This window comes from Marmota flaviventris, chromosome 2 (genome assembly GCF_047511675.1).
Source record: "Marmota flaviventris isolate mMarFla1 chromosome 2, mMarFla1.hap1, whole genome shotgun sequence".
Taxonomy (NCBI): domain Eukaryota; kingdom Metazoa; phylum Chordata; class Mammalia; order Rodentia; family Sciuridae; genus Marmota; species Marmota flaviventris.
In genome coordinates this window covers 3,360,904-3,387,000 of record NC_092499.1, presented here as the reverse complement: position 1 = coordinate 3,387,000, position 26,097 = coordinate 3,360,904, and the positions used below count along the sequence as shown (strand labels likewise).

Below are 26,097 nucleotides of genomic sequence, written 5' to 3'. Positions count from 1 at the left end.
AAGGCAAACCCAGACACACCTTTCTGTTGTGAATGTGAAGCCAATGAAGGGCAAATGCAATCCAGAGAAGCCGGTGTGAGAGCCGGGAGGTAATATTTCCTGCATAAGAACACAAACAATAGGAATGAAATCTATATCCAAACACCCAGAGGAAAAGATGTGACGCTACTGTGAGCTAGAGGCGCCAGGCCACAAGTAGCTTACAGAATGCCCACCCATGGTGCCGCCTGCAGGCCACTCTCACTTCTCACTTCTGGCTCTATCCACTGAATGCACAGCACAGTTAAGAGGATAAATGCACCCACATGACACCAGCTTGGATCAGCCAGTAACTGCCAAAGCTTCTAAAGTCACAGAATCCACTACTGAGCATGACTGTGTGCAGAGAACAGCAGTGGACACGTCAGCCCTCTGGGGACATGATGAATGGCTGGGACTCTCAAGATTTTGGTCTCAAACAGAAAGGAGTTCTATAATTCAAAGGCAGACTATTTTCAATCGGTTTACTACAACTCTATTTTTCAGATAGAGGCTCTTTCTTGAATTAAAGTATCTGGGGAATTCAGTGTGCAAAGAGGTTTCTGCAGTCTAGGAACAAGTCTCTGATCAATGGTGTCACTCTTTGCAGCCTCCATGGGGTCTGAAGTTCAGCCCCTCTTTGAATGTGGCACCATCTGAGCCAGTGCTGAGTACAAGCACAGAATTCCTCCTGAGGCCGCAAGGGGTGCTTCAACAATCTTCCCTGGCTGCTCCTGCTCAGCAGTTCCTTAGAGTCAAGGTCACCAATCGTAAGAGGTCAAGAAGGATGAGACATATGTAGCAAATAGTACTATTTTAGTATGAGGAATTCTCAAGGAATAACAAAAATGTTTCCTTCACTTGGTTTCCTCTACCATCAAATAAGTCACATATAAAAAGGTCTATGAGACAAAAATAATATTATAAGACATGAGCAAATCTCCCAGGGTGGAAGTATTGGACTGTGTGTCAAAGTGGCTCTGCCAGACCAGACCAGAGTACGAGTGAGCCCCACAGCCAGGACCACAGTGGAAACCACAACTTAGCTGTCAGTGCAAAGACTCAGAACCTATTTCCGTTGCCATCACTCTGAATCCTCGGTACAACGAATGTAAATGCAAACCCTGAAAGACTTAGTGTGTTCTCAGCCAGAAGCCAGGCTGGCTCACCACTGGTGGGCCGTGGGTTGTGCTCCTGGTGAGTCTTAAGTCTTCAGACCTACAAAGTGGAAACTGGGCTGTACTGAGGCATGAGCACAGCAGTGCATGTGACTGCTTTGAAAAGGTACAAAGTATGATGAAAATAAAAGCAAAGGGTTTCTGAAGAATTCCAAACAAAAGAGCTGGATCCTACTCAAACTGAGTGATTCATCATCTTTTAACAGGGACACTGAGAGCCAAGCCAAAGGCTGGAGTAAAAGGAACCCTTTCTTTGGACATTGCCAAATATTTAAAAAACAATCCATGTGGTTCTTCAATGTACTATCTTGCTACAGCAGTTCCCTCGAGTCAAGGTCACCAATTGCAAGAGGTCAAGAAGGATGAGACATGCAGCAAATGATACTATTTTAGTATAAGGAATTCTCAAGGAATAACAAAAAGCAGCACCTTGGCCTAATGCTGAGGTGTAATCACCTTGACACTTACAGCGTTTCTCAGCACATCATCATCCACGTCGAAGTTGGATGTGTCAGAAGGGCTGCTCACATCAGGAATGTAAGGTGCTTCTAGGTTTCGTATATTTTCCCAGTTTAGACCTTCAAAAAACGCATGTTTCTTAAAGTCCTCTATTCCATTCTGCCCTAGCCGACGCTCTCTGCTGCAGATCAATCTCTGAATGAGGTCTTTCGCTTCTTCAGAGACATCCGTGACGTGGGAAGGGAATTGAAATCGCTCCTGGGTGGAGACAAAAAAACAGCTGACAAATGGACACCGTCAGAAACATCCAAGCTGTACAGACAGTATGAAGACGAAGCAGCTCCGAAGCCACGTCCTTGTGATTTCATGGTAACTAACCATAAACCAAAGTCAGAGAATTTTAATTCTAGAAAGGCAAATGGAAAGAGAAAACTTTAGTCCCTCTGGTTTTATTTATACTTGGTTTGATTCTACACTGCAAATAAATTACAACAGTGATAAATTTTTGCCTATCAAAGCAGCAAAGAATGCTGTGTGGAATGTAAACACGCACAGCTTTCTTAGAGGGTATCTGCTGGCGTCTAATGTAAGTCCACGTCCAAAAAGTTATTCTATGAACAGTCACAAAGAGGAAACAACACAACCCTGACTACATTTGAGCTAGACCAAGAAAATGGCAAAATGCCCACCCAAAGGACTCGTTAAAAAAATACAGTACACACACCCCACAAGAAGGCCGAGGGAGAACCAGACACATGAAGAGGACACCTGCTTGTCTGTTCAGACACACTCACCAGGCCACATGCCCCATGGGACAGAGCAGGCCTGGACGCAGAGCCCCCACAGGCTGTCTGTGTCTCCCTTCTGCTGTCTACACAGAAGGACCACCATCACTGACTTCACGGGTGGCAGTGAGGATCAAGCCAACGCGTGCACAGGGAGTGCCTGGCCTGGCCATGCAGGTGTCACCACTGGTAACAGCAGCTGTCAGGTAGGAGTGGGTAGAGGGCTTTCACCTTCTATACACACGTGAAGTCTACAGGAAAGGTGTGATTGCTAATTCTTAAATGAAAGACACGATTCTACTCTGGGGAAAAATTTTTTATAAGTACAGCTTTTGCTTTAATTTAGAGTTAAATACAAAATCATTTACTGCTGTCCTGTTAATTTGCTCCCCACATGGGCAGTTAGTGGGAGACCTCAACTACAGGACAGGTCAGCATACAACTGGAGGTTCTGGGACTTGTGTGCAGAACACGTGTGCAAGTGTGTGTGTGGACAGCAGGCAGGAATGCAGAATGCTACCAGCATGCTGGTGGAAAGGACAAACACAACACTGCAAAGACATACGGCTAAGAGAAAAAACAAGAGAAAATGGCAGAAAAGGAAATAATACAAGAGAAAACAAGAAAGACCAAGGAAGGCAACACTGAACAGAAAAATTAGTCTCTGGGAGAGGGAAAAGAAGAAAAGGGAAAAAACGGGATAAGAAAGGACCATGGACCTGCCCTCCCCAGGGAGATAAGTGGCCATTTGTAAGGCCGGGTCCATGTGCTCCCACAGCCTCCCCAGCAGCGCCAGGCTCCTCACTTCTGATACCGCCATGCAGACACTGCAGGTTTCCACAGAAGCCACCCACACACCTGGGCAATGCTTTTGAGGCTTCCCTTCCCTCTGCCCACCAGATCCATCTAGCAACCCTCTCTGTCCCCTCCTGCCCCAAGGGTGTGGTCCTACCTCCCTCCAGGCCTATACCATATACTAAGAAAATACAGGGCACGGGAATGGAGTCTTACCTCATGGTTCATGATTTTCCCATAGGTCTCTACAAGTGACTCTGCATAAAACGGTGTTTCTCCATAAAGCATCTCGTACATGCAGACGCCCAGGGACCACCAGTCACATTCAGGCCCGTATTTGCCCATGCCATCCTCCATGGCCTGCAGGATCTCGGGTGAAATGTAGTCAGGTGTGCCCACGGCCACAGAGGACTGAACCTGTGGGGAAGAGTGAAGGAAAACCTAGAGTGCTCCGATGGCCTGTTTCTAACCACTCTCTAACATCTAGCACCAACAGGAAACAAAATAATCATGGAAGAAAAGCAGTGAGTGATCAGGATATACAAGGCTAATGATTCAAAATTCAATAAATACTCTCTTGCAGTACTGAACAGTGAGCAGTTCCCAGAGTGGTGAGGCCCTGCATGCATGGTTTCCCAAGGCTGAACACCCTCCCCAGCCCCAAGTCAGAACCTCTCCAAGTCCCCACAGGCAGAGTCCCCACACTCTCCATCCTTGTCCCAGGGCCGGACTCTGACTTTCCGTCAATAGACTTGTTAAGGGGGGCTCTTGTTATAACAGGGAGTCAGGCGAGGATTTGCCTGGATGCTGTATTCCTAACAAGCCCTCAGGGTGCCAAGAATGCCCATCTGCAGACCACCTGTGGTCTCCTAGATGGAAGACAAGTTGGTCCAGGCATTAGCTGGGTGCTCAGGCATTCCCTGCTCAGGGAACTGGGAGGTAAACACTCCCCCAAAAGGAAGAGAACAATTCCCTGCTGTCAACATTAGAAGGTTGTGATTGAATATACTGCCATGTCTCCCAAATGCTATGATCAGCAAAGACCAACAATCACAGGAAAGCAAGAGGTGGCTGGGTACAGGGAGAAAAGACCACTAGAGATTGCAGGTCTCTACAACTGAGGCTCAGACAGGAACTGGGGCTCCCTGGAAAGAGCAGCTCGGGCACAAGCAGGGCCAGGGTTGGCAGTGAAGAGCACTGCTAGTCTGCAGAAACAGCAGGGATTCTGCATGTCATGTCACTAGTCACTTTTCTGCATAATGCCTTTCCCAGGCCATAGGAGTCCCAAATGTGAGTAGTGGACTGCTGAGTATGTTGGTGGTAACCCAAGGTCAAACACCCACTGTGATGAGGAGATGGGTAGACAAGAAGGGCAACCAAGGCCAGTGCTACAGTCACTGAGACTGAGTTTGAGGACAATTCTTACCTACCACCTGACTGATTTGTGGTCAATACTTAAAAACAAGAGAGACTGGCTTTTTGGAAAGAGATAATTCGAGGCCAGGCACAGGGGTGCACGCCTGTAATCCCAGTGGCCTGGGAGGCTGAGGCAGGAGGATTGCAAGTTCAAAGCCAGCTCCAGCAACTTAATGAGGCCCTAAATGACTCACCAAGACCCTGTCTCTAAATAAAACACAAAAAAGAGCTGGAGATGTGGCTCAGTGGTTAAATGTCCCTGGGTTTAATCCCCAGTACCAAAAGAAAAAGTGCACTGCACGTAAAGCATGACCTGCTGGTGCAGGCTTGTTGCTGCATGAAAACCAACTCACAGAAAAGGACCAGACTGCTGGCTTTTGGAAATATTTCATATGACACTTATAAGTGTAGGTTTTCAAGGAGAAAAGACTTCCAAACATATATATAAAGCCGCAACCATGGCCATGGGAGAGAGCGCATTTGAGCCCTGCTGTGGTGAGAGCGGGACTGGAGTAAAGTAGTCACCAGCTGTGATTCTGGCCTGACCTGAGATGAGGCCACGCCAGGAAACAGCCTTCTCTGGGGCAGGAGTGGTACTGGCCCTCTTGGCATTCTGCACAGCAACAGCCCTGTTTCTAGGTCTGCAGCACCCACGAGAGAAAGCCCCTGATGGGCAGGAAGACCTGCCCAAACAAAGGGAGAAGGCAGTAACACGGCGGGGTCTGCCCACCAGGCCAGGCTCTTCAAGGCAGGACCAGGAGCTGTCTTGCTTGCTGCAGGGTTGGCAGGCTGGCAGTAGCCCAGAAGTCTGAGGGATTGACAACTTCTCTGATGGCACACACATGACTTTCCTCAACATAAAACAATAAAGTTTTTGTTTAATTGCCCAAATAAAAAATGTTCAATTATGTTCTAAATGATTTTCTTAATTTACATTAATAAACTTGGGGGCTGGATGTAGCTCAGTCAGTGGTAGGGCATTTGCCTAGCAGGTGCAAGTCCCTGGTTCCATTCCTAGCACCACAAAAATAAAATGAAAGGGAGCTAGGGATGTAGTTCAGTGGTAAGATGCATGCTTAGACTGCATGAAACCCTGGGTTCAATGCCTAGCACAAAAACAAAAACAAAAGAAAACAAACAAAAAAATTTGGTTTCTTAATTGTACCTAAAATTGAACACTTAAATGCCTCCTAACTACAAGCCAAATCCACCCAAATTGAAAATCTCCAACAAAAATACCTACAGTTCCATCATCGTTCATCTTCAAACAGGATCCAAAGTCAGCCAGGCGGATATGACCATTCACATCCAAAAGGACATTGTCAGGTTTAATGTCTCTGTTATTAAAATAAACATGAAATTAACCATCTCTGTGAAATACATTAGGTAGATCAAAGCTCTGAACTAGCAGTAGGTTGGTAGGTCAGCTGAGGAAATGCTACCATCATCTGGGAATAGTTGTAACCACCAACTCAAAGAGCCTCTGAGTCAGAGCACTTCTGTTTGAGACCCATCAGGAACAGCAGCAGGTGTTGCCACCGCTGCCACTCACTGAATCCCCAAATGACTCCAAAAGCACACTGTCATTCCTGTCCATCTATCACCCTCCAGGTAGAGTCTCCCTTGAAATTGAGACAAGGATGCCCTGTTTTTATGAGGCCTACCCAAAGCTGTAGGGTCAGAAAATAAACATCCAAGGACACAAGCATGCTTTGTCACCTTGACAGTGCCATCCAGCGCGGCCTGTGGGAAGTGCTACGAAGAAGTAGAAACTGAGGCCAAGGGGCAGGGCAGCATGGAGGGAGTCAGGGCAGCCTCCAAGAAGAAGAGCAGTTTGATGAAGGAAGAGAGTGAGGGCACAACAGGGAAGACTCTCAAAAACACAGGTGAGCAGATGGTGACAATCCTGACTAAATAATAAAAGCACAAAGCAAAAGAATACTTCAACACAGCACTCCAAACTGAAATAACCCTGATAGCAAGCATTCAGGAATATGGGAAAAAAAAAAAAAATCCCACAACGAATAATTTTTAAAAACCTAAGAAAAAGAAGTGGACAAAAATGGAAGAGATGAGTAGATTTAACTTGAAGAAGAAGAGAAGAAAAAGAAAACCTTACCAGAAATGAGAATCCAAAGGAGAATTCTAATCAAAATCTAATGAAAAACACCGAGGACAGGGAGGAAAAGATCAGAAGTGTAAGAACACGGAAAGTAAGGAGGGAATTGCGGAGTGGAGACAGCTGGAGAGGGAGGGGGCAGGCAGAGCCTGAGGCGCACAGCAGACGTCCAGCTGAGCTGAGCCCACATCCCAGAGCAAGAGAAAAGCCTCGAATCCACGGACTTAGAATCAGTGTCCTATTTCAGGGAGCAAGAGAAGCTGAAACTGAGGTTCACACAGAAGAAGTAACCCACAAGAGGCACCAGTGAGGAGGGCTGGGGGGCGATCCAGCCACAGCCTCCTCCCAGTCTTGGGCAGGTACCGCATGAGAACAGGAAAGGCAATGGCCAGAGGTGCCCAGGAACACACCACAGACACAATGGAATGGAGTCTGTGACCATGGTGGCATCTCAAGTCACTGGGAAACACAGACTTAAAGATCACACATTTGGGGCTGGGGTTGTGGCTCAGAAGTAGAGCGCTCGCCTACCATGCATGAGGCACTGAGTTTGATCTTCAGCACCACATAAAATAAAGATATTGTATCCACCTATAACTAAAAAAAAAAAATCACATATTTGTGACCCATTCCTTGTGCCAGATTTAAGAATAAATTCCAAATGTATTAAAGGTCCATAAATTAAAAAATGAAACTACATTAATGAAGAAAATAAAACTATCAGAAGAAAACATGTATTTTCTTTCTGGGGATTAAAAAAAAGAAAAGACTTCCAATTATGACTTAAAATCCAGATGTAATCAAAGAAAAGACCAACAAAATTGATTATATAAAACATCATTTTTTGGGCTGGGGATGTGGCTCAAGCTGTAGCGCGCTCGCCTGGCATGCGTGCGGCCCAGGTTCGATCCTCAGCACCACATACAAAGATGTTGTGCCCGCTGAAAACTAAAGAATAAATATTGTAAAAAATTTAAAAAAAAAACCATCATTTTTAATCTGCATGGCAAAAAAAAAACAACTAGCAAAGTCAAAAACAAATGGCAAACTGGGAAAAAATATTTGCAACATATATTGGAGATAAAAGACAATTCTTTAACAATTGAAGGAAATAAGCAGATACTCTATAAAAAGTAAAATCACATGAAATAACTCATAGAGGCAATCACAACAAAGACAGGAAAATGATATTCAACTCCATAAGAAAGGTTAAAAAACAAAACAAAACAAAAACTACAACCAAGGCCATGTTTCCCTGTAATCCCAGCAACTCAGGGGGCTGTGGCAGGAGGATCACAAGTTTGAGGCCAGCCTCAACAACTTAGTAAGACCCCGTCTCAAAATAAATAAAAAGGGCAGGGGATGTGGCTCAGTAGTAGAACAGCCCTGAGTTCAATACCCGGCACCACAGAAAGGAGGTGGCAGGGAGGAAGGAACCACAATTGTCCAGCATCTCTCATCCATCAGGTGGCAAAAATTCAAAGATTTTCAAGAACATTTGACCTTTGTGCAGGTGAGAGGTGGGGCATTAGTGAGGGGGGAGAACTGCAGACACACCCTGGACTCTTTTTGGGAGTTCTGTTTTAGGTAGCAGTGTAGGCAGGGCAATACTGAGCTGTTGCAGACAGTTAGAGGACTGAGCCAATGACTCACGGTGCTATGCCTTCCAGGAGCCAGAAGGGTCGGGAGGAGGAAGGCTGCCATGTGGAATGGGTAAAAACCAGTGAGTTAACTCAAGAATCCCACACTACAAGGGTGGACGCATGGCCCTGGGGCGCTGCTTGCACACCTGCACTTCAGTCCCTCTGTTCTCTGAGGAGCCCAGAAGCAGGCGCCCCTGATGAAATGAGCACACTCGGCATACTGACCTGCATCTTCAAACCACAGCCAGGGCCACTCTGGGAAATGTCCAAGAAGGCACAGAAGTTCAAGATGAGCCAGAACCTAAGGCTGCCCTCAAAAACAGCAGAGGGCGGATCACAAACATGGGTGCCAACCAGATGCTGACTACATGTAGAGAGATTAGCAACACACTAGTGTCTTCAGGAGGGTTTCAATCACTAGAAACAATAAGGTCAATGTCTGGGAAGCACAGCTGGCGATCTTACAGGAAGGGTGGTGCTGGGACTAATTTGGGGGGCAAAGTCCTATAGAACTTTTCAACTTTTAAAAACTGTTATTATGAAATTACTTTGATAAAGATATAAATTAAACCAGTTTCTATTAAACAAAACAAACCACAGGACTATATACGTCTGTCTCTGAATGAGTGGGGTGCAAAGGTGGTCTTCAGGGAGTGGCCTGCCTGCAATGAAGGGACAGGGAGAGCAAAGGGGCTGCTGCCTGGTCCCATCTTGCAGGGAGCCTCTGAAGCACAACCACCAATCCCTCCACTTCTCTCCACTAACGTGATGGACAACCAACCTCCTTTGGCCAATCTTCCCTTATGAGGTTCCTGGGACAGAAGGAGGGGTAAAACCGAGGAGAGGGTGGAGATGCCATGGGATGGAACATGCACGAGTGTCAGTAAGGGCAGGCATGTAAGACTACCAGAGGGCAAGGTGGCTCAGCAGGCATGAGTGAGACCATCACAACAGGAGACACATGCCAGGCCTGGTGTAAGACGTGCTGTGGGCAAACCATTCTGTGCCTGGCTGCTCACCACAAGGACTCGCTACTTGCATGACTCCCTGGATGGACTGGAACCTGCAATCTGTGACTCAGGGACCTTAAACATGTTAAAGGGATGTTTTAACACCTTAAATGTGATGGCCATGAAGTACATGAGAAGGTACTTACCTGTGCACATAATGAAGCTGGTGGATGGAGTCAATGGCCAGCACCATCTCACCAATATAGAACCTTGCCATGTCTTCTGGAAGCTTGTCTTCAAATTTACTAAGTAGTGTCAGCAAATCACCACCCACGTAGTAATCCATGACCAGGTACTACAGATCAGAGAGCAAAGAACACAATGCTGAGTCCCCAGGGAACCTGACAACTAAAGACCAAACTTCCCCTGCAGAAGCCCATGGACTCTTCAAGTCTGAGCACTGGCTTCTTAGCTGCTCCTTTGCTAGCTGGATTGCCCCTCTTGGAAGGTCCCAGATGTACTGTGATGATGCTGTAATGTAGATTACACACGTGGCAGAGAACAGACTCCTACAGAGAACACACTGATCACTGAAAAAGTGATGGGAGGCCTGCTGCTAGAGAAAACCCTCCCAAGAGCTAGTGAGCCAGAGCAGGAGCAAAGTTTAGCAGCTGGCAAGACCCGTGGGGTTCAGTTCTCCAGGCCTTGAGTCACAGGAGGACACGGGACCAGGGAAAGGCTATCTACAACAGCAGCTCTTATTGGAAAGATGGGGTTATCAAAGAGCGGGTCACACCACAGACACATAAGAGGAGCTGCTGCTACAGCAGCAACCAGAGCAGTGTGAGGAGACGTCTCCTGCCGGTGGGGCTGAGCCTGTCTCTCTCTCTCCACCAGCCAGCACTGGTGCTGGAGACCTGGATATGCACCAGGAAGAGCTTCCGCCTGAGGACACCATCTCCTGTGCAGCACTCAGGAGGCTCAGGCTGCAGGGGCCAAAGCTGTGGAGGCCCCAGTGGGGGTGCCTCACAGGGTCACAGGGCCCAGGATAGGCAAGACTGCCATAGCTGGATAAGAGTAGAGGTCCCAGCCCTTTAGGAACCACCAACTTCTATGCCAATTTCCTTTGAAGACAGGGACGGTTAACTTTAACTGACCAACAAGAAAGGAAAACTAGTACCAGGTTTACTGAGTCAGGGGAATAATACTTTCAAAGGTACTGAGAACCTTGAGTCCTCAGGATGGGCACACTGACCCAGAAAATGACATGGTTTTTATGGATACAGCCCAGAAGCATCTGCCGCCTGCCCCTACAGGCAGGCCTAGGAAGGGACACTGGGAAGGTTTCTGTTATCTGTCTGAGATCTGTAGGCATGTGACACCTATTTATAAAATAGTAAAAATCACAAAGGACTAATTCCCAGGGTCCTAGGAAGACTGGGTGAGATAAGCACAGCCTGATGTACCACACTTGGCCAGCAGACATCAGCTGCCATTCTGCGCAGCTTTAATTCCAAATAAAGAGCGTAACACAACATTTAACCTAATCCTAGGTATTCAGAACTAAGGGATTCTTTTGATGCCTGAGGGAGATAAATAAAAGAAATCCTATCTTACTGGGCTTCTCATGAGCCAACCACCTTGTGACCAATGAGCTTCAGGGTGAAGAGATAAGTTAGCCACCAAGGAAAGGAAAGGGCCTCTGGCTCCTGCCTGGAGACTGTGTGACAACAGCGGTTGTACCAGACTATAGAGGAGGTCCACACGGCCAGCAGAAGGCATTCTCTGACAGACTGCCCAAGGGATGGAGGAGGAGAAAACAGCTGTGAGGCCAGTCCTGGCCATTCTAAATCCCCACAGCAGTTTCTTATACATAATTCAAATTAGAAAATGTTTCAAATCTTCAGTTTATTTAAATGTGATACACCCAGAGAACAAAGGAGTCCAGTAATCTAGGGACTGCAGGAAAACGGTATACCAAATTCCCCCAGCCCGTTATTAACATTTGCACCTCTCATTACACTAGAACACTGTCCTCAATTTTATCAAGTCAAACATTTTACATTTGAGAAAAGAGAGTTCCAAATATCTGTCTTAGTTTTGGGTGTGGCAAGGTCACAGTGAAGGTGGAGCAGAGGCCGAGGTGGCCGAGGACAGACGCACCAGGTAGTTCTCGTCCTGGAAGGCGTAGTGCAGCGCGGTGATCCACTGGCAGTCGCCCTTCACTAGCACATCGCGCTCCTCCCGGAAACAGGCAGTCTGCAGGGATTAGGACAGTCAGTCTATGTCCCCCTGGGAAAACACCCCACAGGGCAAGTTCCCAGCAGGGGGTCCCTCTGGAGACAATGCCTGGCCCCTGGCCTGTTACTCTGAGCACCCTCTGCTCTTGCCACCCCCCACCCAGTCCCAGCATGGCAAGGGCTGCTGGAAACCTGCCCTGCCTCCCCAGGGCCTTGCCTGTGGCCCACATGAGGGTCCTGCCATCCTCAAGGGGGAGTCAGCAGGACCTTCCTAAACTGGACTCTCCAAAACACGGCCTTACCCCCTCCACAGGGACTGGGATGGTACCACCACATAGCAACCCCGTCTCACTCCCACTGCTGAGCAGGTGAGTGACTGGCAGGACAGGGGCATGCCTGTTTGCTTATCTGAAAATATGATTTATTCAGAGTGTAATGAAATATGATCATGACAGAGTGTTGTTATGGAGATGGCCAGGAGTACCTTTTACCCTTATATGGTTTTAAGGAGGGAGGGGGAGATGGGGGAGGGGGGGAGAGAGAGAGAGAGAGAGACAGGCACGCACGCGCCAGCCCTGACAGGCACATGGCATCTACTTAAAAGTTATAAGGTCTTAGACTGCAGTTGTGGCTCAGTGGTAAAGTGCTTGCCTAGCACATGTGAGGCACAGGGTTCGATTCTCAGCACCACATAAAAATAAATAATAAAGTTATTATATCCATACACAATTAAGAAAAAAAGGTTATGAGATCTTTGCCAAATTATAATAAAGTCTCCTCTTTATTGAGCACATGACATGATAAGATTTAAACACACTTCTGTTTGAAACTGTCAAAACTTAACAGAAATGCAAGTATCACTCTCTCACTTGAGTTTTCTATAAACTTTTCTTTTCAAAACTCTTAAGACATTTTCCTTTCAAAACCAATGACGAGGTACACATGCCCCAATGTTACTAATTAACACATGACAAAGGTCAACAGTCAGATGTGGAGACAAGCAGCCCCCTTTGCCAATGTTAACCTTAACCCAAGGCCTGGCACAGAAATAGCTGAAAGACACTGAGCACTGGCATGCCTGGCCTCCTGTCTTCCAGCACACCCTCCACAAGGATATGGGGACAGAGCAGGGGGTCCTCGGCTAGATGAGACCATTGCTATGAGAGTCACAGCCAGTGCAGGAAACTACAGCACTGTGATGTCATTTCCACAAGGGGCTGCTCTCTGTGGCTTGGCATCTGCCCATCAACACAAAGAGAGAAGCTGGGCTTAAGCTGGGATCACCTGCACAGTGACCCATCAGCAGGAAATATACATATCATTCAGTATCATCTCATACAGACAGAAAGAGGCACACGCCTATAATCCCAGCGGCTCAGGAGGCTGAGGCAGGAGGATCACAAGTTCAAGGCCAACCTCAGCAACTTAGCAAAATAAAAAATAAAAAGGGCTGGGGATGTGGCTCAGTGGTACCCTCTGGGTTCAATCCTCAGTACTGAAATAAAACAAACAAAACACCAAATAAACAACAGAGAAACTCTTAGTATTTTTTTAATGACCAAAGAAGATGAAACAAAAACCCAGCCTAGTCTGACTATCAACTTACACAGCCTAGCAACTCTTCTGCCTGATCTTATTTCATCTATGTTTTTAAAAAGCTTTTTAATGTCAACATTGTAAAATGTAAGATTTAAAATATGTTTAATGATGAGGATTAGAAGACCAATTGCTTAGGACGACTATTCCATGTCAACACAGGCTTAAGCTCAGTCTGTTACCTGAACTCTCAGATAGTCACGACCACTTAGCACACCTCTTGTCTTCTCCGAGCGAGCCAGTTTTAAGCTGGGTCTGTATAGCCAAATTTGAGTGGAAGCGCCACACTGCTTTTTAAAAATATATATACATATCTTTTAGTCATAGATAAACACAATACCTTTATTTTGTTTGTTTATTTTTATGTGGTGCTGAAGAGGGAACCTAGTGCTTCACAGGTGTGAGACAAGCACTCTATCATAGAGCCACAACCCTGGCCCCACTGCTTTTTAAGACCTGCTCGCTGCCAGGGACACTGGGTCCAGCCGAGCACCTCCCACTCCTTCACACAGCACTAGCTGCTTTTCTCCCAAGAGAGAAGTGGCAGTGTTTGCCAAAGTTCCTCCAATGATGGGGAAAAGAGCCACACAGGGCTAAGGTGGCCAAACTAAAAGAAGCACAAGGTGAAGGAACAAGGATGAAAGAAGACACTGTGGAGAGGAGGAGGAGATGCTGCAGGATGTGCATAGCTGAAGCAGAGTTGTGGGGGGACCAGTGACTGCACAACAGTGGCGTCTCAGTCAATCCACATGGATTTCCTAGCAATAAACAATAAATGGGTGTAACTGGCACAGCCGAGAAGAGGAGCTACGTGAGGACAGGGAAGAACACACCCAAACGAATCAGACACGACGAGCCTGAGAGGTCAGTGGGAGGCTAAAGTGCCACTGCACTGAGTTCTCAGAGGCCAGAAGCTCAGGAGAGAGTGGACAGAAGCCAGCCACTGTCACATACCCAAGGTGGCACCTACCACTGGCAGAACAGGGAAGAACTCCAAGACAACAGAGACAAAGTTATCTCATGTGTCAAGGAGGGTGTAGGTGGTAGACGAGGCTAGGAACCACAAAAGGACCTTCCAAAAGGTGGTGGTAGCCTGTGAAAAGGGGATGGCCCAGTCATAGAACCAAGTCCAGATAGCACTGGAAGCAGGTCAGAGGCTCAGGTGACAGAGTCACTGTCACAGGCAGCACCTTCAAGGAGGGGCACCAGTTATGAGAGAAGTAGAGAGTCAGAACAGAGCAGCCATGCTGGCTGCTATTGGTAGGAGGCAAGATCAGGGCTGAACACAGTGGGAACAAGGAAAAGGCACATCAAGATGGCCAAGTAGGGGCTGGAATCGTGGGTCACTGGTAAAGCACCTGCGAGGCCCTGAGTATAAATATAAATCTCAGCACCACATACGAATAAATGAATTAAATAAAGCTCCATCAACATCTTAAAAAAAATAAAAACAAAAACAAAGATGTGGTGCTAGGGTTGTAGCTCAGTGGTAGATCGCTCGCCTGGCACACATTTTAGGTGCTAGGTTTGATCCTCAATACCACATAAAAGTAAATAAATAAAATAAAGGTATTGCGTCCATCTACAACTAAAAAAAACAAAAACAAAACAAAACAAAAAACCCACAAAGATGGCTAACCACCAGCTATCCACATTTGTTTAGAAGCTCTGCCTTCCACAGGGGAATTCAAAACACTTCTGCAGGTAAGTGGGCTCTAGACTATGCAATTTCTTTTGCATGTGGAGCAGGAATGCACTAAATGCCTAAACCTCCATGAATGTTTCTGTTTGTAGACAAAACCTGGTTGAAGGACTCAAGGGTGTGCCCTCAGGCAGAGTGTCTGCAGGACACTAGATAGGAGGACGAGAGCAACAGGAGTAGAGGGTGCAAGGAGGCTCAGACTTGTGAGGCGCCTCACTAAGCTGCCCAGGCTGGCCTGGAACATGCGATCCTCCTGCCTCAGCCTCCTGAGTGGCTGGGGTCCCAGGCGAGCCCTTGCCTTGGTTTACTTAGTTATTCTATACTGCACACTCACCTCTGCTCTTTTAAGCATCTCCCACTTGTTGAGGATTTTCATGGCGTAAATTCGTTCAGTGTTCTTCATTTTAACAACAGCAACCTATAATACAAATTTGAGTATAACCAAATTTGTTAATGGAACAAAAATCACATCTATGGTTACAGTGAAATCCCAACTGCCCAAGAGACCTGGAAAATAAACTGTCAAAGAAAGTAAAGTTTCCTATGTAAATAAACATTGCCCTTTCATGCATCCAAAATTAGCTTTTACCCACACCACAACTTACCTAGTACCACCCGGCTCTGTTCAAAAACTTTCATACTGAGCAATGGGTACAAGGAATTTCAGTCCTCTAATATAGGGCTATGCCTGTCGTTTTTCCTCTCACATTAAAAACAAACACCTTTTTAAATTTGATCAAGGCCACAGGTTCTCCCTGCACAAGGGCCCATCTGTGTGCTCCTTCCTCCCCACTCCTGCCCATTTCTACCTCTTTCCCATCAGCCTCTGCAAGTACCAGTTGTTCATGTATTCTTGCTTTACAGGGCTAGTGAGGGCCTGAAATAACTTGGCAAATTCCCTTCTTTGGGCCTTGGGTTACACACACATACACACACACACATACACATTCATATTTATACACACATTCATATATATATATACACACACACACACACACTCACACATATGTGTATATTATACACATACACATATACATACATACATACATATATATATGGTTGTTGAAGGACCTTTATTTTTAATTTTTTTAAATTTATTTATTAGTTGTACACAATACCTTTATTTTGTTTATTTATTTTTATGTGGTGCTGAGGATCGAACTCAGGGCCTCGCACATGCTAGGTGAGTGCTCTACTGCTGAGCCACAACCCCAGTCCGGACCTTTATTTTATTCATTTATTTATACGCAGTGCTGAAAATCGAACCCAGAGCCTCATACATGCTAAGCAAGTGTTCTACCACTGAGCCACAACCCCAGCCCTGGGCCTTGGTTTTTACAACTATACAAGGGATAAGAACAGGACTGGCCTCCTGCACTGCTGGGATGATCAGGTGAGTTATTGCAGGGGCACACAGCTAGCTATCAGCATGCTAGCTGTCAGCCAGGTCCTTCCCAGCACAACTCCATCATCACCTCTTCTAGGAAGTCCTCCTGGTCTTTTAGTCCCTGCCAGCTCATGAATGAGCCTTCCACCAGTACCAGTGCCCACTGCAATGCTGCACATGACAGGGCACATTCCACCTACACCAGTCAACCACCCACTGGCTAAGGGCCCTCTGGCAGTCAACCTGCCTCCATGCACACAGCAGGCACGGACAAAGAGTTATTAAATGAAATCATCTACTTCCTGACCCTTCTACATGTCACAAACCACACAAGAATGCCATCAAGGGACTCGTGAGAGCTCACACCCCCTGAGCACTCTCCCTATGCCAGGCCGGGCTCTAAGCAGTCTACCTGCACTCTTACCTAGTCCTCACAACAATCCTCAATGGTGGGACATTTAACAGCCGCATTTTCCAGATGTGGAATTTGAGGTTCAGAGGCTTACATACTTGTCAAGAAGTGGCAGCCTCACTCTCAAGAGCATGCTTCTACAACTACCCTCTAACAGTGGTCATAATGCAGTATCACCTTCCCAAGTGTCAATGAAGGGCATCCATGCCCTTATGTGTCTCCTGTCTTCCCTCTTCAGAACATCCTCTGGCCAGTGCAGCTGCAGTGCTCTGGATGGGCCTGGCCATCTCCTAAGTCTTGGCACCAGGCAGAAAGGCATCGAAGTGTGCCACAGATGGAAGCTGGTGTTAATTTTAAAAGGCTTTTTCTGCCTTCTTACTGCACAATAAAACTCATACCTTATAGCATCAGCAAGCTACTTATCACCTAGAGATTTTTTATTTTATGTAGAGTTCAAAAGATTTTCCTGTGGCTCCTTTAAATGAAAATTTCCCTGTTGGTGGCAATCAAAGTCCCTGTCTGGGCGGAATGGAGTGGAGTGAGGTGTTGTGGAGACAGAAAGGCACTTTCTGGGGAGGAAAGTGGGGATGGAACCCACGGCACTATGCATCCACTTGGTACTGATTACACTGGCAAAGATGAGTCAGAATGCAAACTGCATACTTAGATCTGTGCATTTTCTATGGAATTATATTTCAATCTTTTTTTAAAAATTAAAAGGCTTTCTGTCCCAGCATACAATAAACCGAATTTGGCTGGCCGTCCTAGTACTGAGAAAAACCCCAAGCTACACATTAGGTGGGGCAGGATGCAAAGAAGCTGTCCTCTGGAGACTGGTCATTTCCCTGCCCCCACCCCTCAGAGGGATGGTGCAGAGGGATGGGGTGGGATGGGGAGGTGGGAAGACAAGTGCAGGGGAGAGTATTCTTTTTGTATATTCTACTAAAGACCTGCAGATGATGTAAGGGTGTAATGAGGTTACTTTAGCAGCAGAAAATATTCATCAGAAATATTAAGGTGCTGAGACACAACAGGCCTATTCAGCCCCTGTAGCCATAGGAGATATTGCAGAGCAAAGCAGCAACCACGCTATGTACTGCTTTGCTTTCTTCCATGTCTGCACACGACAAACTATCCAGTCCTGCACAACAACTGCCACTGCCCACTCAGCACACATCCTGGTAATGTCAGAGGGCCTGGCGTCAGTACTCTTGCCACCAGGACAGCAGACAGATCGTTTTCCTGTTTGGAGTTCCCTCAGTAACCACCAGGCGGCTCCCAAGCAGGTAGAGCCTAAGGTCAGAACAGGTGCAGAGGCACTGAAGCCTGGAGGGACCAGGGGAAGCTGCTCAGCAAGGCTGGATGCAGAGAGACGCCCTCACTTCCCTCTCTTTGCTTTTTAAAGAAAATTCCAAGATGGCATTAGAGCAGATTATGCTAAGTGAAGCTAGCCAATCCTTAAAAAACAAATGCCAAATGTCTTCTTTGATATAAGGAGAGCAACTAAGAACAGAGCAGGGAGGAAGAGCATGAGGAAAAGATTAACATTAAACAGAGACGAGTGGTGGGAGGGAAAGGGAGAGAGAAGGGAAATTGTATGGAAATGGAAGGAGACCCTCAATGTTACACAAAATTACATATAAGAGGTTGTGAGGGGAAAGGGGGGGGGGAAACAAGGGAGAGAACTGAACAGCAGCAAATGGGGTAGAGGGGGAAGATGGGAAGGGAGGGGAGGGGGGATAGTAGGGGATAGGAAAGGTAGCAGAATACAACAGTCACTAATATGGCATTATGTAAAAATGTGGATGTGTAACCGATGTGATTCTGCAATCTGTATTTGGGGTAAAAATGGGAGTTCATAACCCACTTGAATCAAATGTATGAAAGATGATATGTCAAGAGCTTTGTAATGTTTTGAACAACCAATAAAAAAATAAAAATTAAAAATTAAAAAAAATAAATAAATTTCAGATAAAGAGGAAAAAAAAAAGAAAATTCCAAGTCATTTCTCAATTAACAAACTGATTTTTTTAAAACTTATTTACGTCTTTAAGAAACTATGGTCCCTTGCCATAGTTGCATGGAGGCGCACAACTGTAATCCCAATGGCTCAGGAGGCTGAGGCAGGAGGATCTTGAGTTCAAAGCCAGCCCTAGTAATGGCAAGGCACTAAGCAACTCAGTGAGGCCCTGTTTCTAAATAAAACAAAAAATAGGGCTGGGGATGTAGCTCAGTGGTGCAGTGCCCATGAGTTCAATCCCTGGTATCCCTCTCCCCCCAGAAAGAGAGAAACTATGGTCCCAACACTATTGAGAGTCATTTGCCAATCATAAGCTTTCTTCTTTTTTTTTTTGCAGTGCTAGAGATGGAACCCAGGGCCTCATATGCTAGGCAAGCACTCTATAATGAGCTGCACACCCAGTCCTCTTTGTTCTCTTCTTAATTCTGTCTTTCAGATTTTACCAATCCAGAACTTTCCAGAAAATATCAATGCATAGGTCCCCAAGAATATGAGTGGAGCTCTGCTGCCTTGGCCACAGAGGCAAACTGTCTAGTGAGGCTTCTCTTACCTCTCCAAAAGCACCTCTCCCAATTACTTTGATTATTTCAAAGTCCTCTCGATGAAGCTGCATGTCCTTCACCAGCTGCGTGAACGGTTTGGCTGTAAACAGAAAAAAAAAATAATATTAATAATTTAGTCAACAATTTGGCAACCTGAAAACTTAACTGAGGCATACCAAGTTATACTTTAAAAAGTGCAAAAAGTGTTTACTTTTGAAATATTCAATAAGTGAAAGGTTTTAGAAAGTCTGTTTATGCTAATTAATGTAAACATTTATTAGCAACCACCCTGCGAAGTCTACTAAAACAAATACCATCACTATAAAGATCTGTTCTTCTTCCTGGTCAAAGCCAGGATTTACCCACTGAGAGAGCAACTGACAGGTGTGTTAGGTGTGCCTGTCTGTCCTGAGAGACAACTCAGCTGCTGGCCACAGAGCATGAGGTGAGGCAACTCTGAGTGCCCCATATCTGTATTGCACAAGCCACAGAGCAGCTGGGAAACAGGAGGCACCTCCAGGATGATGGCAGGCCTGAAAGTGCCAGCAGCATCCCCTGTATCTATAAAGGCTCCCAATAAACCACGCAGGGTCTCTAATAGCCAAGTCTACTGCTTGGGCACTTTACTACACTGGCCATGTACTCTTTACCCTGACACCTTGAAAGTTGTTCTGTTACTATCCATTTTTTACAAATGAGGACACTGAGTCAGGTGTCTGTGGCAGTGTGCTAGGTTGAACAGTGTCCACTAAACTGTGACTTTAAGGGAAAATAAGGCCTTTCCAGATACAGCCAGGTTAAGGTAGGGTCACATGTTCAAAGAGAACGGCCATTAAGTCCAAAACATAAGAGAGAATGTGGACACAGAGGCAGAGGAGGGGAAAAGCCACGTGAAGATGGAGGCAGAGTATAGAGCAAGCAGCCTCAAGATAGTTCATGTCCAGGACCGCTGACCACCAGGAGCTGGGACAATACAGGGCAGGATTCTTCCCTAAAGTCTTTAGGGGGAGCACGGCCTACCCACACCTTAACATTGGCCTGCCTGCTCTAGACCTGTGAGAAGAAAAAAATCTCTGTCCTTTTAAGCCCTGTAGTAGTTTGTGGTAATTTGTTTCAACGGTTCCTAGAAACTCCTATGGAGAGGTCAGGAACAGGGTATGTGGCAGAGCCAGGTCTAAATCCATGCAGTCCAGGTCTTGAGGCAGCACTGTCTTGATCACTGTCCCTCATCTTTTACACCTGTCTTTATTTTCATCTTCAGGTTTCATATCCACATTTTATGTTAACTTCTATTTGTTCTATATATTTCTTTTTCAAATTATCCATTACTTCAGTTTTACAAAATATTACCATTGAGCAAAACTGGACAAGTCACATAGAATTAGTCACAACAAATCTAACTTGTTTTGTTTCTCTACCAGAAGAGAGCCTGGGAAGAGAAGGGTGCCAATGTGTGTGGTACATGGAGACACAAGCAATATTATTTCTTAGTATTGCATGTGTCTCTAAAATTATCACTCAAAAAATATGCAATCTGACATTTTCAGGGCTTTTAATTGAGCTCCACATTATTAATTTAATTCTGTATCTTTTTCTCCTTAAACGATTACTAAGTACCACTCAGACTCCATCACCAGTTTCACTGTCCCCAGCAACAATAGCAGGTGCCTGTCTGGTGGTGAATTACCAATCCAGGGCCCACCATTGCCATGAATGACTACTGGCATAGAGTTCAGGAAAACAGAACACATAAGGCCTGGATTATTAAAAAAAAAAAAAAAAAAAAAGTGGCTAGAACTTAAAAGGTCATCCATAGTTTCTCCCTATTTCTTTCAAATATCACCCAAAATAATCATTCCCAAAATTCCTAAAAGAAATAAGTCTTTTAACCAATCATACCTTTCATTTCATTGTGGAGAAAAATAGTCACAACAAATCTGACTTGTTTTGTTTTTCTACCAGAAGACAGCCTGGGAAGAGAAGGATGCCAATCAAATATGTCACAAGCCACATGTGGTACATGGAGCAGAAGAGCTCCCTGTGGCAGTGGTACCACCAGCAAGCACCCTGACTTTCCTACAAAACCCCCAAGACTCACAGCATTTGTTATTAGCTGTGGCTTAAACAATGCAAACCAGGCAGCGACATCCAGTGATCAAAGAAAATTCATCTATCTCTGTGCCATGAACCAATATAACTGGCCCATGTTCCCATTCTAGTTCTTGCTCCTAGAACTTCGCTTTGGGTTGTTTTGGTTATTTATTTGTGTGTGTGTGTGTGTGTATTTTGCTTTTATTTTTCCTGATTTTCATGTTTTATACTACTCAGTAATCACTTTAACAGATCCAAGAGCTGAATCGACACACCAAAAATTTTAAATCATGTGTCTACTGAACTGGTTAGTTTTTCTAGCTGGCACACACCTATAATCTCAGCTTCTTAGGAGGCAGAAGGCAGGAAGATTTCAAGTTCAAAGCCAGCTGGGCAACTTAGCAAAACCCTGTCTCAGAATAAAGTATAAGTTCTGGGGATATTGCTCAGTGATAAAGCACTTGCCTAGTATGTGAGAGGTCCTGGGTTCCATCCCCAGTACATACCCTCTCCCTACCAAAAAAAAAACCTCTTGTATTTGTGTGTATATTTTTTTTAGGTGATATATTTGCAATGAACATTTTCATTCATACTGATCTTTTACTATTTTAACTAATTGTTAGAATGAAGCTCTAGGAGTCTCCAAAAGGCACTGACGTATTTTATGGTCCCTAAACTGCCTTCCAAAACATACCTCAACGCCATGCACTGACACTGTCCACCCTCCACTAATACAGCTCCTTGACACCTAGAGGCTAACATTCTCTCAGGTCCAGCTGTAGGCCCCATTGCGTCAGTCATCAAACCACATCACCTGCTCACTGATCACAGCTGGACCTTTTCAATGGTTATATGACCGTTTTATTTCAGCTGTCAGACATAATAGCTAAAAATGCTATTCTTCCATGTTGTAGCCTCTTTTCACCTCAATGATGCTAGTTTTCACTTTATAGAAATTATTATTTTTAATAAAATTAAGTTGGTTCCTTTCTCACTTTATTAAGGCTTAGAAAGTTATCAACCCTTTGAAGATCTCAAATTCAATACTATTTTCTGCTGCATGGCTTTTTATAATACCTAACCCTTTAGGCCACCTGTTGTTTAAAGCACTCTGTAGTGGGGTAAGAAGTGCTGGCCTTGATTCTTCCTTTAGACCATCTGCACATATCTGAATGGTCTTAGGAAAGTGGTCTGACTATTCATCCCTACTTGGGCAGGAGGTGGGGGACACACTCACTGTGGGGTCCAGGGAAAAACCCTGGCTTCCATTAGGAGACAATAGAGAGTCCTAAGTGTAACACTTGGTAGCTGTGCCATCTTAGAAAAAAGTCACTTGCTCCTCTGGGACTAGGCTTCCTCCTCCACAAAATGGCAAAAGCTCTTTCCAGGGACTCATCAGCAGTACAGATTAGGGAAGTTAACGACAGAAAGTAGCTTGCACCAGGGCTGTGACGTCCTTCTTTGCATCTCTCCTCTTTTCACATTAATTGCCCTGAAGTTACTTGGTCTTCCATGTCAAGCTTTTCTCCTATACCTCTGACAAAACACTTTTTGTTGCTTATACACTGTAACAGTCCTGAACAAGTGTCCCTGAAACTGGTAGAAGTGGATTTATCAGGGCCAGTCTGATAAAGAGGAGAACAGCGGAAACAATCTCAATAACAAAGATAAAAAGATTAAACTACAAAATCAAGCAAAAGGAAATCCACATGGATGAAAGCTAACTTCTAAAAATGGAGGCACTAAAAGAAGAACCCAGAAGGAAAAGTCTAAGGGAAAAACATCATTTTTAAAGAACACTTGATATTTTCAAACATTTCTGATGCCACAGTGACAACATTGTGCTGACATGTAAGTATTTACTAAGACTGCAGTAGCTAAAGCCAGAAGAGACAGTGACAATGGCAGACCAACCCACTAATGACACAGGGACTGGGCGTAAGGTCAAACTAGGAAAGGTGATAAGCCTGGCCAAGAAAGATGGATGGGGTGCAGCAGGTGGAAAGGACAAATAGGGATGCTTCCAATGAGGCCATTGATCAGTGTCGACATGATATAAGGTGACCCTGCCCTCTGGGCTGGAAAAAGCCAGCAGACAGAAACCACATCAGACATCTGAACAAAGAAAACATGAAGAACTCTAAGTTCTTGAAAGAAATGAAAAGGGGCACACTAAATAATCTCAGGCAGCAGACGCAGGACCCACTGCACTCAGGACGAGGAGGTGAAGGAAGTGGTCGTACACACTTGGCAAAGGCCCTATAAAGCTGAACTCAGCCCCTGAGGATAGGGCAATACTGGTGAGTCCTAGAGTCTCTAAGTGCAAAGGATGGGACTCAGGTATCAAGAAGGAGCGCAGACCCTGGGTTCCAGAGGGGACTGTAACAACACTGTTCAACAAGTGTGGGGAAACTTTCAAAGCGAAACCGGCTGCCTAACACTAGAAGGAACTTGGCTGAGAGGATGAGGAGCTGCCAGGTGTCAGAGAGAAGAAATGGGGAGATGTGACCTGCCTCCTCCTGGACTTGCAGGCGCCTTCTAGCATCCTCTCTAGGCCAAGTTTAACAGGGAGCAAGGGTCAGAGAGCCAAGTGGGGGTGAGCAAAGCCAGGTGGGGGAGGAGAGACTGGTGTATATAGAGGCCTGATCAGATAAACACATAGGTGATAAAAGCCAGACTCCTCACTGTCAGAGAACAGTGCTACGAATAAGGGAGAAAACTGAAACCAGCCATTCAGTATGGGATTTGCATGGTTGAGTGTGTCCTCACTGTTGGCAATATATAGGTACAAGGAGAAATACACACAAGCATAAACTGGTATGTACACACACATGGCCCTAGCTCATCTGTCGAGAGCCTGGTAGGAGCAACATCCCAACAACAAGCACAGCCAGTGCCAGGTCTTGGTTTCTCCTTGGAAGGAAACAGAGCTCCTCTGGCAAGTCCAGAGCCCAGTCAGCAAAGTACAAGGTGAGCCTGAGGCACCCTGCTGTGCAGACAAGCTCAGTGGTGGCAAATCAAAACAAACACTGACTGATAGATCACAACCCAGCAAAGGACACTGGCAACCCAAAGGAGTCTGTACTGATAGCAAGCAATAAATTTTAACATCTGGTGCACAAAGTAGACCTCATCAAAACACCTGTCAATCACAAGTCAAAAGGGTGACTACATCGAAAGCTGACAGACACCACCTAAACTGATTGACCGAGTAGCCATCATCAGTAACATGACAAAGCGAAACTGACGTCATCTGACAGAACACAATAAAGAAAATGCAGCTTCACTTCTGTGACATTCCTACATGTCAGGTAACTCCACATAGGAGGAACATGCTCCAAAATGACTGGTCAGCAATTTCTAAGTGCCAAGGTCATGAAAGCCAAGGAAAGTCTAAGGAGCTGTTCATGCAGAATGGAATTCAGGACACAGACAAGGTCACACAGGAGGGGCCCTGCACCGATCCTTGGATCACACAAGATGGTGTGAGGAATCAGTGCCAGCCTGACACCTTTGAAGACTACACAGTAGCAAGCATCAATATGAAATTCCTGGTTTTGTGGTCACATTGTGGTTATGTGAATATCCCTGTTTGTAGGAAACACACTGAAGCCTCAAGGACAAGCAGGTATAATGTCAGAACTCATTCTCCAGAAGTCTGGAGATGAGAACTCTTTGTTCCGTTATTTGCAACTTTTCTTTAAGTTTGAAACTGTTTCAAAGCATTTGGGGGGGGGGGGGTTAAAGAAGTCATTTGTTGCAAACTGTAAAACAAGCAGTAGAGGTTAAAGGTCGAAGGGGAAAGAGCCAAGCTAGCCAAGTGCATACAGAGAACCAGGTGGTTGAGGGCCAGGCTGAGCCCAGATGCCACTGGCTCCAGGATGGATGCGAGGGGGGTTTTCAGCCCAGGCACCTTGATGAAGGAGACTCAGTTTACTGAACTGGGAAAGACCCAGAGAGATGGCAAGTAATGGTGGCAGTAATGGAGTAAAAACATCACAGGTATTACTATGGTGCCTGAGAAGGTAGAGACCAAAGTGGGGTTTTTGTTTGTTTTTATAGTGAACTGCTGTCTTGTATTTTCACAAAAAGATCACTTTTGAACCACCAGCTTACATGGTGGGGAAGAGGTGAGGGCTGGAAGGGGAGAGGCATTATAGAGCAACCGAAGGGCATGCAAGAAGGAAACACAGTGTCCATCTTCTCTAAAGCCATTTTTCAGTCTGCTGATGTTTCATCACCTAAATCTAGAATCTGGGATGCTCTTCAGAATACAAATGCTACAAAATTTTATGAATTATACCCACTGGGATGCAACATCACTTGTCATGCAAATATTCTTAAAAACATTCAGATGCAAAGCAAACCACAACAATCAAAACAATTGAAAATCATTAAGGGCTCATTTTAAATACCATTTATACAGAGATTCTCTTAAAATACAGACAATTTGGCTGGATGTGGTGGCTCCTGCCTATAATACCAGCTACTTAGAAGGCTGGGGCAGGAAGATGGCCAGGAGGCTGAGGCCAACCTCTGCAATTCAGTGAGACCCTGTTTCAAAAATAAAGTTAAATTTTAAAAAGCAATGCTCTGTGGTGCATTGCCTGCCTAATATGCAGGAGACCTTGAATTTAATCCCCACTGGGGGGGGGGGGCAGGGAGGTAGAGAAGACTACAAATATTATGGGTAGCTTGAAGAAAACTGACCAGCTACAATACATGAACTGGACTCTCATGGTGA

General features: G+C 45.5%; 1 protein-coding gene across 2 annotated transcripts in view; it reads right to left on the bottom strand.

Annotated features, from left to right (window-relative positions):
• Cdc42bpb (CDC42 binding protein kinase beta) overlaps positions 1-26,097 on the bottom strand; it is a 92,245-nt gene that overhangs the window by 36,150 nt on the left and 29,998 nt on the right. For both annotated transcript variants that reach the window (XM_071607506.1, XM_027946579.3), the window contains exons 2-9: positions 19,271-19,362; positions 15,236-15,319; positions 11,527-11,622; positions 9,570-9,718; positions 5,895-5,988; positions 3,452-3,652; positions 1,665-1,913; positions 20-99 (exon numbers count right to left, since the gene is read on the bottom strand). In XM_071607506.1, the coding sequence (XP_071463607.1) occupies positions 20-99; positions 1,665-1,913; positions 3,452-3,652; positions 5,895-5,988; positions 9,570-9,718; positions 11,527-11,622; positions 15,236-15,319; positions 19,271-19,362 (1,045 nt within the window). The remainder of the gene's footprint in view (positions 1-19; positions 100-1,664; positions 1,914-3,451; positions 3,653-5,894; positions 5,989-9,569; positions 9,719-11,526; positions 11,623-15,235; positions 15,320-19,270; positions 19,363-26,097) is intronic.